The sequence below is a fragment of the Salvelinus sp. IW2-2015 genome, linkage group LG23 (genome assembly GCF_002910315.2).
Source record: "Salvelinus sp. IW2-2015 linkage group LG23, ASM291031v2, whole genome shotgun sequence".
Lineage (NCBI taxonomy): Eukaryota > Metazoa > Chordata > Actinopteri > Salmoniformes > Salmonidae > Salvelinus > Salvelinus sp. IW2-2015.
The window spans coordinates 47429361-47447564 of NC_036863.1; the positions used below are offsets into that span (position 1 = coordinate 47429361).

The 18204-nt window shown below is 41.8% G+C and overlaps 1 protein-coding gene across 2 annotated transcripts in view; it reads right to left on the minus strand.

Annotated features, from left to right (window-relative positions):
- The window catches only part of st6gal1 (ST6 beta-galactosamide alpha-2,6-sialyltranferase 1), a 131130-nt gene extending 116295 nt beyond the window's left edge, over window positions 1–14835 (minus strand). Inside the window, exons 1-2 of one of the 2 annotated variants that reach the window (XM_023968806.2) lie at window positions 14486–14835; window positions 14208–14313 (exon numbers count right to left, since the gene is read on the minus strand). In XM_023968806.2, the coding sequence (XP_023824574.1) occupies window positions 14208–14219 (12 nt within the window). In that variant the 5' untranslated portion in view covers window positions 14220–14313; window positions 14486–14835. Of the gene's footprint in view, window positions 1–14207; window positions 14314–14470 lie in introns of both variants that reach the window. The other variant, XM_023968807.2, reaches the window with a different exon arrangement.
- Window positions 14836–18204: the final 3369 nt, after the last annotated feature.

Here is an 18204-nt window from a genome sequence, read left to right on the forward strand (position 1 = left end):
TGGTTAGGCAGGCGGGTACAGAGTCCAGAAATAAGTCAAGTGTCAAAACCGGGAGGACTAGCAAAAGAGAATAGAAGCAGGAGTAAAAACTCTGGTTGACTTGCAAAACATACAAGACAAACTGGCACAGAGAGACAGGAAACACAGGGATAATAAGCGACACCTGGAGGGGGTGGAGACAATCACAAAACAGGTGAAACAGATCAGGGTGTGACATAGACAACTTTTTAATAGATAAAGCCCTTCTCCCCTGTATTAAGAAAGTGGAATACTCTGCCATTGTTATTAGTGACCATGCTCCTCTGTTGCTCAACCTCTCATTCTCATTGAACTATACAAATCGCCCCCATGGAGACTTAACTCATCGTTACTTTCAAACAATTCATTCTGCACCATTCTATCGAATGCAATTGATGTCTTTATTGAGACAAATAAAACAGAATCAATTCTCTCCATCTACACTTTGGTAAAGACTAAAGTTGTTCTTAGAGGCAAAATAATCTCCTCTTCCTCTCCTCTCATAAACAATGGAATAATTAAACACAACAGCTGATCGACGCAATTCTGAAATTAGACCAAAAGTATTCTGCCTCTCCATCACCAGAACTTTACAAAGAAAGGCTGAGTCTTCAAACTTAGTACAATGTACTATCCACAGATAAGGCTGAGCAGCAGCTACTCCGCTCACACGGTTTTGGTTTACGAACATGGAGAAAAGGCTGGTCGACTTCTAGCTCATCAACTCAAGTGCAAATCTGCCTCACAGTTGATCCCTCAAATTCACAACACCTCAGGTGCATTAACAGTTAGCCCTACTGAAATCAAAAATACCTTCAAAAACATTTATTCAGATTTTTACACGTCAGAATCACCTGAAGACAATTCAGTTCTGAATGATTTTCTTTACAATTTGGAAACTCTTACCATTAGTACAGAAAAGAGTGAGATGAAATTGATCAACCTTTGCAGTTAGAGGAGTTTATACAGTGGGGAGAACAAGTTTTGATACACTGCCGATTTGCAGGTTTTCCTTCTTACAAAGCATGTAGATGTCTGTCATTTTTTATCATAGGTACACTTCAACGTGTGAAAGACGGAATCTAAAAACATAAATCCAGAAAATCACATTGTATGATTTTTAAGTAATTAATTTGCATTTTATTGCATGACATAAGTATTTGATACATCAGAAAAGCAGAACTTAATATTTGGTACAGAAACCTTTGTTTGCAATTACAGAGATCATACGTTTCCTGTAGTTCTTGGACCAGGTTTGCACACACTGCAGCAGGGATTTTGGCCACTCCTCCATACAGACCTTCTCCGATCCTTCAGGTTTCGGGGATGTCGCTGGCAAATATGGCCTTTCAGCTCCTTCCAAAGATTTTCTATTGGGTTCAGGTCTGGAGACTGGCTAGGCCACTCCAGGACCTTGAGATGCTTCTTACGGAGCCATCCTTAGTTGCCCTGGCTGTGTGTTTCGGGTCGTTGTCATGCTGGAAGACCGCAGCACGACCCATCTTCAATGCTCTTACTGAGGGAAGGAGGTTGTTGGCCAAGATCTCGCGATACATGGCCCCATCCATCCTCCCCTCAATACGGTGCAGTCGTCCTGTCCCGCGTTGCAGAAAAGCATCCCCAAAGAATGATGTTTCCACCTCCATGCTTCACGGTTGGGATGGTGTTCTTGGGGTTGTACTCATCTTCTTCTTCCTCCAAACACGGGAGTGGAGTTTAGACCAAAAGCTCTATTTTTGTCTCATCAGACCACATGACCTTCTCCCATTCCTCCTCTGGGATCATCCAGATGGTCATGGCAACTTCAGAGGGCCTGGACATGCGCTGGCTTGAGCAGGGGGACCTTGCGTGCGCTGCAGGATTTTAATCCATGACGGCGTAGTGTGTTACTAATGGTTTTCTTTGGAGACTGTGGTCCCAGCTCTCTTCAGGTCATTGACCAGGTCCTGCCGTGTAGTTCTGGGCTGATCCCTCACCTTCCACATGATCATTGATGCCCCACGAGGTAGGATCTTGCATGGAGCCCCAGACTGAGGCTGATTGACCGTCATCTTGAACTTCTTCCATTTTCTAATAATTGCGCCAACAGTTGTTGCCTTCTCACCAAGCTGCTTGCCTATTGTCCTGTAGCCCATCCCAGCCTTGAGCAGGTCTACAATTTTATCCCTGATGTCCTTACACAGCTCTCTGGTCTGTGGCCATTGTGGAGAGGTTGGAGTCTGTTTGATTGAGTGTGTGGACAGGTGTCTTTTATACAGGTAACGAGTTCAAACAGGTGCAGTTAATACAGGTAATGAGTGGAGAACAGGAGGGCTTCTTAAAAGAAAAACTAACCAGGTCCTGTGAGAGCCGGAATTCTTACTGGTTGGTAGGTTATCAAATACTTATGTCATGCAATAAAATGCAAATGAATTACTAAAAATCATACAATGTGATTTTCTGGATTTTTGTTTTATATTCCGTATCTCACAGTTGAAGTGTACCTATGATAAAAATGACAGACCTCTACATGCTTTGTAAGTAGGAAAACCTGCAAAATCGTCAGTGTATCAAATACTTGTTCTCCCCACTGTATATTAAATTACAGCAATGCAAAGTGGGTAATCCCCTGGACCAGATGGCTACCCAATTGAATTCTACAAAAGTCTTCTGCCAAACTGGCTCCCCTCCTTTGTTAAAACACAGCAAAGATGCATCTGAGTGTGGCTCATACAGACCGATCTCACTTTTAAATGCAGATGTAAAGATTTTAGCAAATGCATGCCTCTCGAATAGAAACCATTATGACAGACATCATATCGACGGATCAAACAGGGCTAATTAAGTTTCGCCACTCCTTTTCTAACATTCGACGTCTGCTTAATGTCATACACTCTCCTGCACCTTCGGACGTTCCTGAAGTGTTTATGTCTTTAGATGCAGAGAAGGCATTTGACAGAGTAGAATAGGAAAATGTATTCTCTGTACTGGGAAAATGTGGCTTTGGTGAAAACGTAATTTCCTGGGTCTTACTGTTGTACTCATCACCCAGGGCATCAGTACTTTGTTCACAGTATTTCCCATTATCAAGGGCCACACCCCAGAAACTGACTACTGTCAAACAGAAGCCAACTCCTGTTTCTCCTCCTCTTTGTCAGCCWTAGTCACCCCCAATCTCCCTCTTTCAGTGTCGCGCTACACATCCAATCCAATTGTTGTCATWCTTTTGAAATTTGGACTCAATTCCGTCAACATTTTAAATTCTGTGATTTCTCTATTCAAGGTCCTATATGTCATAATCACCTCTTCCTTCCAGGAAAACTGGATTCAGCTTTCAGGTTGTGGTAGAGGAATGGCCTTACTAAGTTTAATGACCTTTATATTCTATCCTTTCCAATTCTATCACCCAGATCGGGTCTGGATGCCCTTTTGCAAACACCTTTTCAACTAAAGGGACTCATATCCCGTATTTTTGAGATAATCATGTCCCTTGATAACCCATCCCTCAATAAAATCCGATCTGAGTGGGAAAGGAAACTTTGTGGAGAGATCACTGATGAAGTCTGGAATGGTGCCTTACTTAGGGTAAATGGAAGCTCCTCTTGTGCCCCGCTCAGCCTTATACAGTTTAAGGTACTTCACCATATCCATTTAAGCAAGGCCAGATTATCCAAATTCTACCCAAATATTGATGTGACAGGTGTAAAGGCAGATTATTGGTCCACTATATTAAAAACACCTTCTGAAGCATTTGATATAAAGTTGCAGCCTAGTGCAGAAATGGCTATTTTTGGACTACCAAACAACAATCGTTCTCTGACCAATAGACAGCTGGATGCAATTGCTTTTGCCGCCCAGTTGGCCCGCAGAAGGATTTTGTTGGATTGGAAATCTATCAATCCTAACCTTAGCCGCTCTTTGGCTCAGAGATCTGATGCTGTTCCTCAAATTAGAAAAAAAATATATATAACAAATTTTATTCCACCTGGGACCCGATGATATCCTATCCTCCAAACACTTCCTCCAGATTAGTGCTCTTGGCCCCACCCCCACCCCTTGAGATTACTGCTATAGGCCTATAGGATCACCTAATCACCTGAAATTGTTAGGCTATTACATGTATATTGCTTGTATTGAAGTAGCATTGTTGTATACTTTTGTTTGGTTTTCTGATATGTAACTCAATGACTTTGCCTTTCTTTGTAAATGTGTTTGGTGGCATTCTGGGAGAGGTTGAAGGGGGACAAAAAGGGGGAAAATGTACAATGTCTTTACATGTAATCTTTCATTCATTGTGACTATTCAGGAATATTCAGGATATTTCAAATTCAATCACTGGAAAACACAGGTTGGAAAGCAAATGGATCCTGCTGAAAAGAGAAGACTAGTCTCTCTTCCAAATAGACTTACTGAGCGAACAGCATTGTTTTTCAAAGTAAAACAAGAGGGCTTTTGACTCAAGCGCACCGGCCATCGCTGGTGAGTGAGCTGTACATGATTGAGTTGAGTCAGTGAAACAAAAGCTTTTTTAGGACTATAATTTCCTCCTCATATTGTACAATATGTGTGTCTCCAAACATCTAGGCCTGGGCTATTGATAGATTCAAAACAAGGTCATTTTCATTGATCTCAGATTCTCAGTTTGTCAGTGTCAAAGTATAGCCTGTCATCTCGATCATTTGTGAGGTATTAAAAAAGATTCAGCTAAAGTCTCCTCCAGTCATCTAAAATTATGTAGAATTGTATGAAATGTGTTTATGAAGGCCAATTTTTTCCCAGACCCTAGGCCACTAAAAATGTCCACATGTGTTTAACTTCTGCAAGGGCCTCTCTCTACTCTACTACTCCATGCCAGTACGCAAAATAGATGATAATGCATGTAATGATTTATTATAAAAGTGTTTTTTTCTTTCATGCGTTCAGGTACCTCAGAGCCATCCAGGTCACCCCCCTCTCGGGCTCACTTTTTGTTCTGGCACCTCCCAATTTACAAATTAAGCACTGGGAGGACCTCATGATTCACAGTATCAAAGGCATTTTTAAGTTCCAAAAAGACTGTGCTGACTTCACCACCTATGTCCAGTTTAGATTTAATGCACTCCAGAAAATAGCAATTGGCTGTTTCGGTAGAATGGTTAGTTCTGAATCCAAATTGCATTTGATGTATGGAGTTGCCCTGATTGAGGTGATCAGTCAGATGATCAGCCACCCATCTTTCAGCTACTTTTGATAGCACTGGAAGAATGCTTACAGGTTAGTAATTTTCCACCAGTGTTGTGTCACCAGATTTAAACAGGTATCACTGCAGCAGACTTCCAAGCATTGGGGAAGAACCCATATTTCATTGACAGATTAACTAGATGTACAATAGGGGCAGTACAATAGGGGCAATCAGAGAATATTTGTGTCTCTTCAGGAATACAGTGTCCAGACCAAATACAGTTGAAGTCGGAAGTTTACATACACTTAGGTTGAAGTCATTAAAACTCATTTTTCAACCACTCCACAAATTTCTTGTTAACAAACTATAGTTTTGGCAAGTCGGTTAGGTCATCTGCTTTGTGCATGACACAAGTAATTTTCCAACAATTGTCTACAATTCCAGTGGGTCAGAAGTTTACATACACTAAGTTGACTGTGCCTTTAAACAGCTTGGAAAATTCCCGAAAATTATGTCATGCTTTAGAAGCTTCTGATAGGCTAATTTACATAATTTGAGTCAATTGGAGGTGTAATCTGTTGGAGTATTCAAGGCCTACCTTCAAACTCAGTGCTCTTTGCTTGAAATCATGGAAAATCAAAAGAAATCAGCCAAGACCTTAGAAAAAATTGTAGACCACCACAAGTCTGGTTCATCCTTGGGAGCAAATTCCAAATGCCTGAAGGTTCCACGTTCATCTGTACAAACAATAGTACGCAAGTATAAACACCATGGGACCACGCAGCCATCATACCGCTCCTAGAGATGAACGTACTTTGGTGCGAAAAGTGCAAATCAATGCCAGAACAACAGCAAAGGACCTTGTGGAAATGCTGGAGTGCTGGAGGAAACAGGTACAAAAGTATCTATATCCACAGTAAAACGAGTCCTGTATCGATATAACCTGAGAGGCCGCTCAGCAAGGAAGAAGCCACTGCTCCAAAACAGCCATAAAAAAGACAGACTACACAGTTTGCAACTGCACATGGGGACAAAGATCACACTTTTTGTCATCTGGTCTGATGAAACAAAAATAGAACTGTTTGGCCATAATTACCATCTTTATGTTTGGAGGAAAAGGGGAGGCTTGCTAGCCGAAGAACACCATCCCAACCGTGAAGCACGGGGTGGCAGCATCATGTTGTGGGGGTGTTTTGCTGCAGGAAGGAGATGCACTTCAAAAAAATAGATGGCATCATGAGGTAGGAAATTATGTGGATATATTGAAGCAACATCTCAAGACATCAGTCAGGAAGTTAAAGCTTGGTTGCAATGGGTCTTTCAAATGGACAATGACCCAAGCATACTTCCAAAGTTGTGGCAAAATGGCTTAAGGACAACAAAGTCAAGGTATTGGAGTGGCCATCACAAAGCTCTGACCTCAATCCCATAGAAAATGTGTGGGAAGAACTGAAAAAGCGTGTGCGAGCAAGGAGGCCTACAAACCTGACTCAGCTACACCAGCTCTGTCAGAAGGAATGTGACAAAATTCACCCAAGTTATTGTGGGAAGCTTGTGGAGGCTTCCAAAACGTTTTGACCAAAGTTAATCAATTTAAAGGCAATACTACCAAATACTAATTGAGTGTATGTAAACTTCTGACCCACTGGGAATGTGATGAAAAAAATAAAAGCTGAAATAAATCATTCTCTCTACTATTATTCTGACATTTCACATTCTTAAAATAAAGTGGTGATCCTAACTGACCTAAAACAGGGATTAAATGTCAGGAATTGTGAAAAACTGAGTTGAAATGTATTTGGCCGAGGTGTATTGTAAACCTCCGACTTCAACTGTACATATTTTGTTCTAGAGATCCTGAGGAAGCTAATAATACTGACCACTGCTGACGCTGAGGTTTCAGGGTTTCTGAATTTTGGTTAATTATCATCCATGGGAGTGAGAACTGTGGTCTTGGTTGGAAATCTTTAAGAGAGTTCCCTGACAGAGTCCACATTTTTTTCGTTAACAGAAACAGTGAACATACACTGCGAACATACAAGTCAGAGGTGTTTAGGAATTTAGACACATTTTCAAACTTTGACATTATTCCCCTTTAAACCATTTAGTGAAATTGCATTACATGGTTTATAGGAAGTAGTCATGTAAATAGCACCACCAGCACCATGGTGCCAAGAGGAGGTATCACACATGATCTCACCTCGGAACAGACCCGGCGCCAGGATAAAGTGACTAAAGGGGAAGTTAAAATTGACAAATTTTCTGGGGTTCTTGCATTGGAATTATTTTTTAATTTTGCTTATATCCCACTATACCACAATAAACATGTTCAAATGCTGAGACGTAGAGACCATTGAGTGCTTTTCAAGTGACAGTCGGCTAGAAATTATGGAACTTGACTTGACTAAATTTGACTTGTCAAATAACAATTCTATTAGAATGTTGTGTGTGATGAATTTGCACGTGTACGCCAAACGTCACTACTATCAGTAGCACTGTCAAAGCTGTACAAAGAAGTTTGCAAACAAGGACACACTGGCCACAAACGATGTGTTTACAATACCGCGATGGTAATAAGGCATTATTTGTTTGACCGCAACTTCTGGGGTAGCTAGCTAGCTTTAGCTTGGTACCTAGCTTGCACCAATACATCAAGCCTGAAAACAATGACCAGTAGAAACTGCAGTCATTTTCATTATCCTTAACAATGATTTAGGAATCCTTGTGAGTAAATATTAACTAGTTAGCCACTTGTTGTTCGCCTATTGAAATTGAACTTCAGTTCATTAACATAATTAGCTAGCTAGCTACTTAATCCTGTTGCTCAAAGCTAACATTATAAGCAGCCAGCTAGCTTCATCTGGCTAATGAGGCTTGAGCTGACCGGGTTATGTGTTGTGAAGTTGGGAAAAAAAGAAGGAATAGGCACAATAGTGTAATTTGCGGTTTGCCTTCAAAATAAAAGTACCTCTGAAAGTGATGAAGAAGGTTACAATTGGTGGAATTATGCCATGTTTAGACTAGATAATGTTAAACATGGTTGGAATGTGAAGCAATGAAATGGGTTACCAGTCTACTCGGTGACACCAGCAGAACACAACTGTGAAGAGTTTACGCAAATATTAGCGTTGTAGCTCTTATCACAGGACTGTGACCGTGTGAAATCACCTCCCCAGTCAGCCTATTGTATGTATTGACATTCATATTGCACTGTACAGCTTTACCTAAGTATTGGGGATCAATGAAATGGTGTATCAGTCTACTCAATACCCAATATATTTTTTCCCAACATCCTCCTCAAAGTTATCAGATTCCAAAACATCCACGCAGTATCGGTTTTCCTCTGGAATAGTGTTCAATACACATGGGTTGACAATAAATGTGGCTCAATTCACAGTTGTTTCAGAGTCCCGCAATAAGAGCTATGACGCTAATGTTCTCTGGGTGTCACTGAGTAGACTGATACCCCATGTCATTGATCCACAATCCATAGGTAAGGCTGTACAGTGTACTAAGTATTCCCCCAATCCAATTCTAAAGTATAATACACACAGTGTGATTTCAACACATTTTTGTCAAATTAACAAATTATTGTCTTTGTTGATTTTATATAACAACATTTCAACCTCGTTTTGCATGATCTATTCAATTATGGCATAATTCTATTTGTATTAATTTGCATCACTGTCAATGACATACTTTTATTTGGAAGGCTAACCGCAAAGTACACTATTGTGGCTAGCTTCACATAGATGGGTCAGACCACCATTAATCAAATGAGAACTGTTTTATAAATGAGYGATKTTTTAGATGATGACACCTAGCTATATAGTTAGCTAGCTAACTATAACTACTGAAACAGATGATGTTGTTTTGCTGTGTTTTTGGGGAAGAACATTGTTTGCATCCATGAGCTAGCTAGCTTTCTTTTATGACCAGCACTATAGATGCGCGAGACAACTTTACCAGCATCATAGCATGCGTATCGATTAATCGTTGTGACATATGAAATACGAGTGATAGTGTAATCAATGTGTAATAACTACGTAAAAAAATGTATGAACGCGTTAAATTATTACGTGACGTGTAGTCATATTCAGGACCTGATTGGTCAACAAGCTTATCTGACACGTCAAATAGTGTTATTTGACACATCAAATAGTGTTATTTGACGTGTATCTTTTTTGACACGCAAAGACCCAAACGGCGTTCCATACGAAATCTGTATCAGCACAATGGACAGCGCCGTACACACTAAAGCAAGGCTATTTTAGTAATGAACATAGGCTACAAGAACAGTGAATGCAGCCAAACATACAGCTGTCTTAACAAAATAATGCAAACTGTATGCTGAAAGTAACAGCCTAGTTACTCATGCATGCAAACAAAAATACTGAATAGCAGTGTAAAGGAAATGTTAATGTTTGTGCTTTTCTTATAACTAATTTCTGRCTTCTATTCATGTGCTGTTCTAATAACCAATTTCTGTGTTCATGCAAGTGGCTGACTGTASAAATACCCACTATCAGTAGCTGCAATTTGACAGTACACCCAGACCGTGTTTTGAGAAGGAACGAACGAAAGATATCTCCGTTTCAAGGTCTCAGCTTAGAAAGAAGCCTCGTGAGGTGTTGGTCTGTCACATGTTATGAAACAAAACGGTAATGATTGATTAATTATGCTAAATCATGTAAATATAACTTGTCTGTGTATAGCCGTATATAAGACAACTGCTGGGTCTGCCCAGGCAGAGCTCCTGATTGACATGTGTACTATGGTGCATTGAGTTGGTTGGAACCTCTCCAGCGCTGACAATAAACAAGTATTAATTTGAGACTGACTTTGAGTGTCCCTGTGTAAGAATTTCCAGACAGCAGTTTGGCTTAGAAAACRGACACAYCTGRGAATGTGAACTAATGAATGTTAACAGAACAAAACAGTGGTACCAAGTAGTAGGCCTAGTAAACAAAATATCAGATTGATAAAGGTATGAAACAATCTAAATTGCATTAACAGTTAACAAACGCCTTAACCAAAAGGTGAATGGAGATCCAAATAACCAGAGCATAGCCTGCAGCCTAACATAGTGAGATGCAGCCATGCACAGCTGTCTTGCAAATAAATAGGCCTATAAGCCCCCTTCAAACATGGAAAACCATGCTGCTAGGCACTCATGAGTTCAGCAACAATAGGCTACCAAGAAAACCATAGTAGAATATATACAGAACTAGTCCAAAATTTGGACACACCTACTCATTCAAGAYTCTTTATTTTTACTATTTTCTACATTGTAGAATAATAGTGAAGACATCCAAACTATGAAATAACACATATGGAATCATGTAGTAACCAAAAAAGTGTTAAACAAACCTAAATATATTTATATTTGAGATTATTCAAATAGTCACCCTTTGCCTTGATGACAGCTTTGCATACACTTGGCATTCTCTCAACCAGCTGCATGAGGTAGTCACCTGGAGTGCATTTCAATTAACAGGTGTGCCTTGTTAAAAGTTAATTTGTGGAATTTCTTTCCTTCTTAATGCGTTTGAGCCAATCAGTTGTGTTGTGACAAGGTAGGGGTGGTATATATAATATAGCCCTATTGGTATAAGACCAAGTTCATATTATGGAAAAACAGCTCAAATAAACAAAGAGAAACTACAATCCATCATTACTTTAAGACATGAAGGTCAGTCAATCCGTAAAATTTGAAGAACTTTGAAAGTTTCTTCAAGTGTAGTCYCAAAAACCATCAAGCGCTATGATGAAACTGGCTCTCATGAGAACTGCCAAAGGAAAGMAAGACCCAGAGTTACCTTTGCTGCAGAGGATAAGTTTATTAGAATTAACTGCACCTCAGATTGCAGCCTAATAAATGCTTCACAGAGTTCAAGAAACAGACACAGCTCAACATCAACTGTTCAGAGGAGACTGAGTCAATCAGGCCTTCATGGTCGAATTGCTGCAAAGAAACCACTACTAAAGGACACTAATCAGAAGAAAATACTTGCTTGGGCCAAGAAACACGAGCAATGGACATTAGACCGGTGGAAATCTGTCCTTTGGTCTAATGAGTCCAAATTTGAGATTTTTGGATCCAACCGCCATGTCTTTGTGAGATGCAGAGTAGGTGATCGGATGATCTCCGCGTGGTTTTTTCCCACCGTGAAGCATGGAGGAGGAGGTGTGGTAGTGTGGAGGTGTTTTTCTGGTGACACTGTCTGTGATTTATTTAGAATTCAAGTTGCACTTAACCAGCATGGCWACCACTGTCACGACTTCCGCCGAAGTCGGTCCKTCTCCTTGTTCGGGCGGCGTTCGGCGGTCGACGTCGCCGGCCTTCTAGCCACCGCCGATCCACTTTTCATTTTCTATTTGTTCTGTCTTTGTCTTTCACACCTGGCTTCACAAAAATAATTACTTGTTTATTATTTAACCCTCTGTTCCCCATGTTTTGTTTGTGAGTGATTGTTCTTTGTACATCGGCCCGTTTTTGTGGGCTCGCTATGTTGCTTTGTATTTTTGTAAATTTGAGTAAAGTACGTTGATTACTCATATCTGCTGTCCTGCGCCTGACTCTCTACACCAGCTACACACAGGACCATTACAACCACAGCATTCTGCAGCGATACACCATCCCATCTGGTTTGCGCTTATTGGGACTATCATTTGTTTTTCAACAGGACAATGACCCAAAATACACCTCCAGGCTGTGTAAGGGCTATTTGACCAAGGAGAGTGATGGAGTGCTGCATCAGATGACCTGATCTCCACAATCACCCGAACTCAACCGAATTGAGATGGTTTGGGATGAGTTGGACCGCCGAGTGAAGTAAAAGCAGCCAACTAGTGCTCAGCATATGTGGGAACTCCTTATATATGTYGCTATACCCAGGGGCGTCATTTGGGTTTTTGCATTGGAATTATATGGAATTCTGCTTACATCACGCTATACCACAATAAACATAAAAGTTTAAATGCTTTTGACCAAGAAGTAACAGGTTAGCGCGAAATCTCAGCTGCTCTCTAGCAGCACCATGGACAGAGCRCTACAAGCTAAAGCAGATTAAAAYCATGTTTAAAAACAGCTAGATTGTTTCTTACCTTTTCAGACCAGTTGAAGCCTCCTTGATCCTCTGTGGAACTTCCTGAGTAATTGATCTTTCCATTCTCCCCCAAATCTTCTTGTAAGATCCCCCTCAAATGTCAGTTGAATTAGCTTAGCTTTCCTCGGGTGTAGCATGCTTTTTCTGTGCTGACTGAACACTTTTGTCAAAGTGGAAAATGAGTTATTGCATGTAGCTTCCTCAGTGACAATCTCACTCATGAGCCCTATGATTTAATGTTGAATATCTTGTGACGTGTATGTGGCATTGTAGGGTATGGTGCTAAACACCTTGGCAAGTTTCTTGTATTTCCAGAGAGTATGTTCCATCCACAATCGCTGACACAAACATGCGATTTCTTGCCAGCTGCCCATCATTAACAAGTGTTYATACCTCAGTACCCATACCCAAACCTGTTATTCTTTCCGCAGTGCATTTCAAATGCTCTTTACTTGATGCGTGCCTAGCGAATCCATCGGTACTATCAATAGCATGCTTCAAGTTAGAATACCCAGCTTGGGAAAAGGCCTTGTCTGCAATAGCATTGGACCCAACACAGAACATTCTACATGGGAAACAAAATGCTGCATCTGCAGTAACTGAGTATTCCAGACACTCTCTTTCTATCACAGGAAGTTGGTGGCACCTTAATTGGGGAGGACAGGCTTGTGGTAATGGCTGGAGCGGGATGAGTGGAATGGTATCAAATACATCAAACACATGGTGTCCATGTGTTTGATGCAATTCCAGTTGCTATTTAATGAGCGTTTTTGGACAGAAAACCTGTGGCTATGGTAGGATTCTAGGCTAACCTGGGCTGGTACCTCTGGTCCATGATCGTCAGGAACAGTTGGCTGTGGAGCCATTATCCTGGCAGCGCTTGTGGAAGAGGGGGAAGGCTCTGCACTCAGAAATAGCTGGAGCTTGGATGCTGGGCTAGGTGGTTTGATGCTGCTGCTGCTCATCGCTCTCTTTTGGCTTTGTTTGAGTACTTTGCGAAGCCAATTTCTGATATCCAACATGGTAGTGGCAGATTAGCTGGTTCGAGCTAGCTAAATAGGCTAAGGTTAATAACACTAACAATTTTTACAGCTAGCTAAGTAGCGAACTAAACTCTGTAATGGTGGGGCGTGAGGCAGAGTTGAGTGAAGCAGCTTCAAGAGTAAACTTGACCTCGCCCTAATAAATGAACATCAGATATTACAGACGGAGGCCAATCATTTATTCACTTAGCCTACCACAGATGAGAAGAGTTTRCCCCACGTTTTATGGAAACCCAAAGGAGTCATACCTAACCGCCCCAGTGGCTCTGCACAGACCCCTTACACATACCGATGCACGCTCTGTCCATGGTGCTGACACAGCTCATTGAAGATACAGATCTTGCGCCAACCTGTGTCACTCAATCATTTAGAGCTTTTTGCTATTTTTACACTGGGACATAAAACTAAAACTGCCAAGTTTCAACTTGCCCTCTCATGGATTCGGGTATGCCTCATAATGCTCTCATGTACTAACCTGAATACCAGTTTGTTTTTGCTATCATGCCAACTCGTCATCACTCATTGTCATGCCAATGATGTTTTGCTTGATAATGAGCAATGGAGTTGGCAAGAGGACCAACAGATCTGGGACCAAACTCATTCACCACCACCGCACAAAAAAAGTAAGTGTTAAGACACAATTTGCTATCAAATCCAATATACCAAAATAGCCCTGCTTTTCAACATGAAATAACATAATTTCCATCCACACTGGTACATTTCCAGTAGTTGGTTACCTACCTACTTTTCTTCCATAATATACAATAAGGCACTGTTCCATAACAACATATATATTCTGTTCCATAACAACATATATATTCAAAGCACGTTAGATGCAGGTTGAATCAACGACAACTAGTCATTATATGATGTAGTGGGGGGGAGTCGCGCGCTTACCTTGTACCCCATGTTATCCCGCCGTGGCGCGTGCAGTGTTTCTATTGTTGCCTAGTTACCTGCCTCCTGCAGTTGTCTCATGTCTCTTTGGGCCAGCGAGCAGCCTCTGTATGGAAACACAGACAGACAGACAGACAGACAAACCTCAATGGACGGAGCTAATCAGAACAGAGAGAGAGAGAGATGGACAGAGGGGCATGCAGATTGACATAGCCTAGATTCATTGACAAGCTTAATTGAGTAAAGTCTGCATTGCTGCATACATCTTCGGACCCGACCTGCACAAGTGATGTTCCTGAACAAGTGAGTTTTTCCTCCTCTTCTGTTGCGCGGTTAGGTTATCGAGGCAATAGTCCCTACCGTCAYTCGATGATTACGGTAATAACGCGGTTATAGCCGACATATTTAGGCTATTTATCGACCTATCGCCTTTTCTCTTATTATCCGCTCGAATGTTGGTTGTCGCAGGTGTCTGTGCACGGCACGGCGTTATTTGGCGGGTGATGTGATGATGATCACGAGACGGGGCCGAAGGAGCGAGCTCTCGGTGCTGCGACAAAGCCCAGACCGATACTTTCATCTGCGCCGCCGTGAGATCTCTGCAGCAGCTGCGCAGCTCAGCCAAGGCACGCAATCCATCTCTGCAGGGGGAAGAAAGACAGAAGAAATAAGACAGAGAGGGAAGGGGTGAGCTGAGCACCAACAGTAGCCTAGTCAGAAAGATTTCTTTCCTCTTTATTATGAGTCTGACTACTGGTCTAGATAAAGTGGATATCACAATTCATCAGCCCCTTTCACACACATGCTCAGGCTGTAATAAACACGCAAAGGTCACTGTTAAGGCAAGGGCTGCCAGGTTTCATCTCAGTGTTGCATGAATGCATTGAGTTATTATATAATTTCCTCTGAAAATAGGAAAATAAAATGGTTGTCTTTGGATGGTGTCACGAATGTCGTRGGGAGAAGGAGAGGAGGACCAAGGTGCAGCGTGGTAAGTGTTCATATTTTTAATAAAACAACTGAAGACTGAACAAAACAACAAAAAGGACAAACGAACAGTCCTGTAAGGTGACGAAAAAACACTAAACAGAAAATAATCACCCACAACTCAAAATGGAAAAACAGGCTACCTAAGTATAGCTCCCAATCAGAGAACACYATAGACAGCTGRCTCTGATTGGGAACCACACCAGGCCAAACACATAGAAACACAACAACATAGAAAAAAGAACATAGACTGCCCACCCTAGTCACACCCTGGCCTAACCAAAATAGAGAATAAAAACCCTCTCTATAGCCAGGGCGTGACAGATGGATGGTGATGGATGGGTAGTCTGAGAATCTGTAGGTCCCACCAATGTCATGAACAAGAGCCGGCTGGCTATTCATTAGGATGTAATTCTCCCATTGAGACAAAAAAAATATATGACATTTTTTGTTGTAGCCTATGTAGCATATATAAGTGTTCTACTCATCTCCATCAAAAACATTATGCCGAGAGGCGAAAATGTAATTCCCTAACCAGGAATCGAACCCGGATTACAGCGGGAGAGCGTTAAATCCTAACCACTATACCACCAGGGAGCGGTGTTAATTTTAACAATGAAGATTATTCAAACATTGACGATAAATACACAAAGAAGAATAGAGATATAAGCAGTACCTTTACCAGGCTAATTCGAGGTAAATTTACAGAGGATATATTCAAGAAGCCGTCGTCCAACAWGTTAGTCGAGGTTGTGCCACCAGGAATTAACAAGTGTAGTGAATTCGGGATGCAATTTCTACCAAGAATGAACATACTCACTGTTGCCGACCCAACATCCTCCTCCTCTTTCACTCTGAACACATCTTCCTCTTCCTKTTGTCATTTCCGGTCACAACTTGTAGACTTGTTTACGTGCTGCCGTGCGTTTTGTTGCTAACCTCACTTTTTTACCTGCCAACTTTACTTTATATTTTTACCGTTTATATTTTTAGTTTTTCCCTCGCTTGACTTTTTTCATTCAACTTTTTCACTCCGGACGCTTTATCTGGACGTGGTTCGTCAGGACCTCCACCAGCCGATGCTAAGTAGTAACATTAACATGATGCCTTCTAATTGCAGTCGCTGCACTCATAATATACAGGTGAACGATCGCGTTACGGTGAGGATAGCTGTGCTGCAAGCCCAGCTTCAGACGCAATRGTTAGGCAAGGGTCATTTCAGTGTAGGAAAGAATGAAACAGCGTCTGTACCACCAGTAAGTACATATAGTAGTATAAACCCCCTCGCACAGTCCCCGCAGCCGGACAACTTTCTCATGGCTTCTGGAAGGAAATGCTGTAGGAATGCTCAACCAGTGTTGCTCATTCAGCCGACAGAAATMTTCAACCGGTTCTCCCCATTAAGCAGCGAGTCGGAGTCAGAGGCCAGGCCATCTCTGGTCTCCTCCTCCCGTTACGGGGTCTGAGGRGCCGAAACCTCCCACCATTAGCTCTGACAAATTGAAAACCCTAGTCATTGGCGACTCCATTACCCGCAGTATTAGACTTAAAACAAATCATCCAGCAATCATACACTGTTTACCAGYGGGCAGGGCTACCAATGTTAAGGCTAATCTGAAGATGGTGCTGACTAAAGCTAAAACTGGCGAGTGTAGAGTATAGGGATATTGTTATCCACGTCGGCACCAACGACGTTAGGATGAAACAGTCAGAGGTCACCAAGCGCAACATAGCTTCAGCGTGTAAATAAGCTAGAAAGATATGTCGGCATCGAGTAATTGTCTCTGGCCCCCCCCCCAGTTAGGGGGAGTGATGAGCTCTACAGCAGAGTCTGACAACTCAATCACTGGTTGAAAACTGTTTTCTGCCCCTCCCAAAAGATAGAATTTGTAGATAATTGGCKCTCTTTCTGGGACTCACCCACAAACAGGACCAAGCCTGGCCTGCTGAGGAGGGACGGACTCCATCCTGGCTGGAGGGGTGCTCTCATCTTATCTATGAACATAGACAGGGCTCTAACTCCTCTACCTCCACAATGAGATAGGGTGCAGGCCAGGCAGCAGACTGTTAGCCAGCCTGCCAGCTTAGTGGAGTCTGCCACTAGCATAGTCAGTGTGYTCAGCTCAGCTATCCCCAGACCATGTCTGTGCCTCGACCTAGGTTGGGCAAAYCTAAACATGGCAGTGTTCYCCTTTGCAATCTCACTGGAATAAAGKCCTCRTCCATTCCTGCCATTATTGAAAGAGATTGTGATACCTCACATCTCAAAATAGGGCTACGTAATGTTAGATCCCTCACTTCCAAGGCACTTATAGTCAATGAACAAATCACTGATCATAATCTTGATGTGYTTGGCCTGACTGAAACATGGCTTAAGCCTGATGAATTTACTGTGTTAAATGAGGCCTCACCTCCTGGTTACACTAGTGACCATATCCCCAGCGCATCCCGCAAAGGTGGAGGTGTTGCTAACATTTATGATAGCAAATTTCAATTCATAAAAATAAAAAAACATTTTCGTCTTTTGAGCTTCTAGTCTATGCAGCCTACTCAATCACTTTTTATAGCTACTGTTTACAGGCCTCCTGGGCCATATACAGCATTCCTCACTGAGTTCCCTGAATTCATATTGGACCTTGTAGTCATGGCAGATAATATTCAAATTTTTGGTGACTTTAATATTTACATGGAAAAGTCCACAGACCCACTCCAAAATGCTTTCGGAGCCATCATTGACTCAGTGMGTTTTGTCCAACATGTCTCTGGACCTACTCACTGCCATAGTCATACTCTGGACCTAGTTTTGTCCCATGGAATAAATGTTGTGGATCTTAATTTTTTCCTCATAATCCTGGACTATCGGACCACCATTTTATTACGTTTGCAATCGCAACAAATAATCTGCTCAGACCCCAACCAAGGATCATCAAAAGATTTTGCTATAAATTCTCAGACAACCCAAAGATTCTTAGATGCCCTTCCAGACTCCCTCCGCCTACCCAAGGACGTC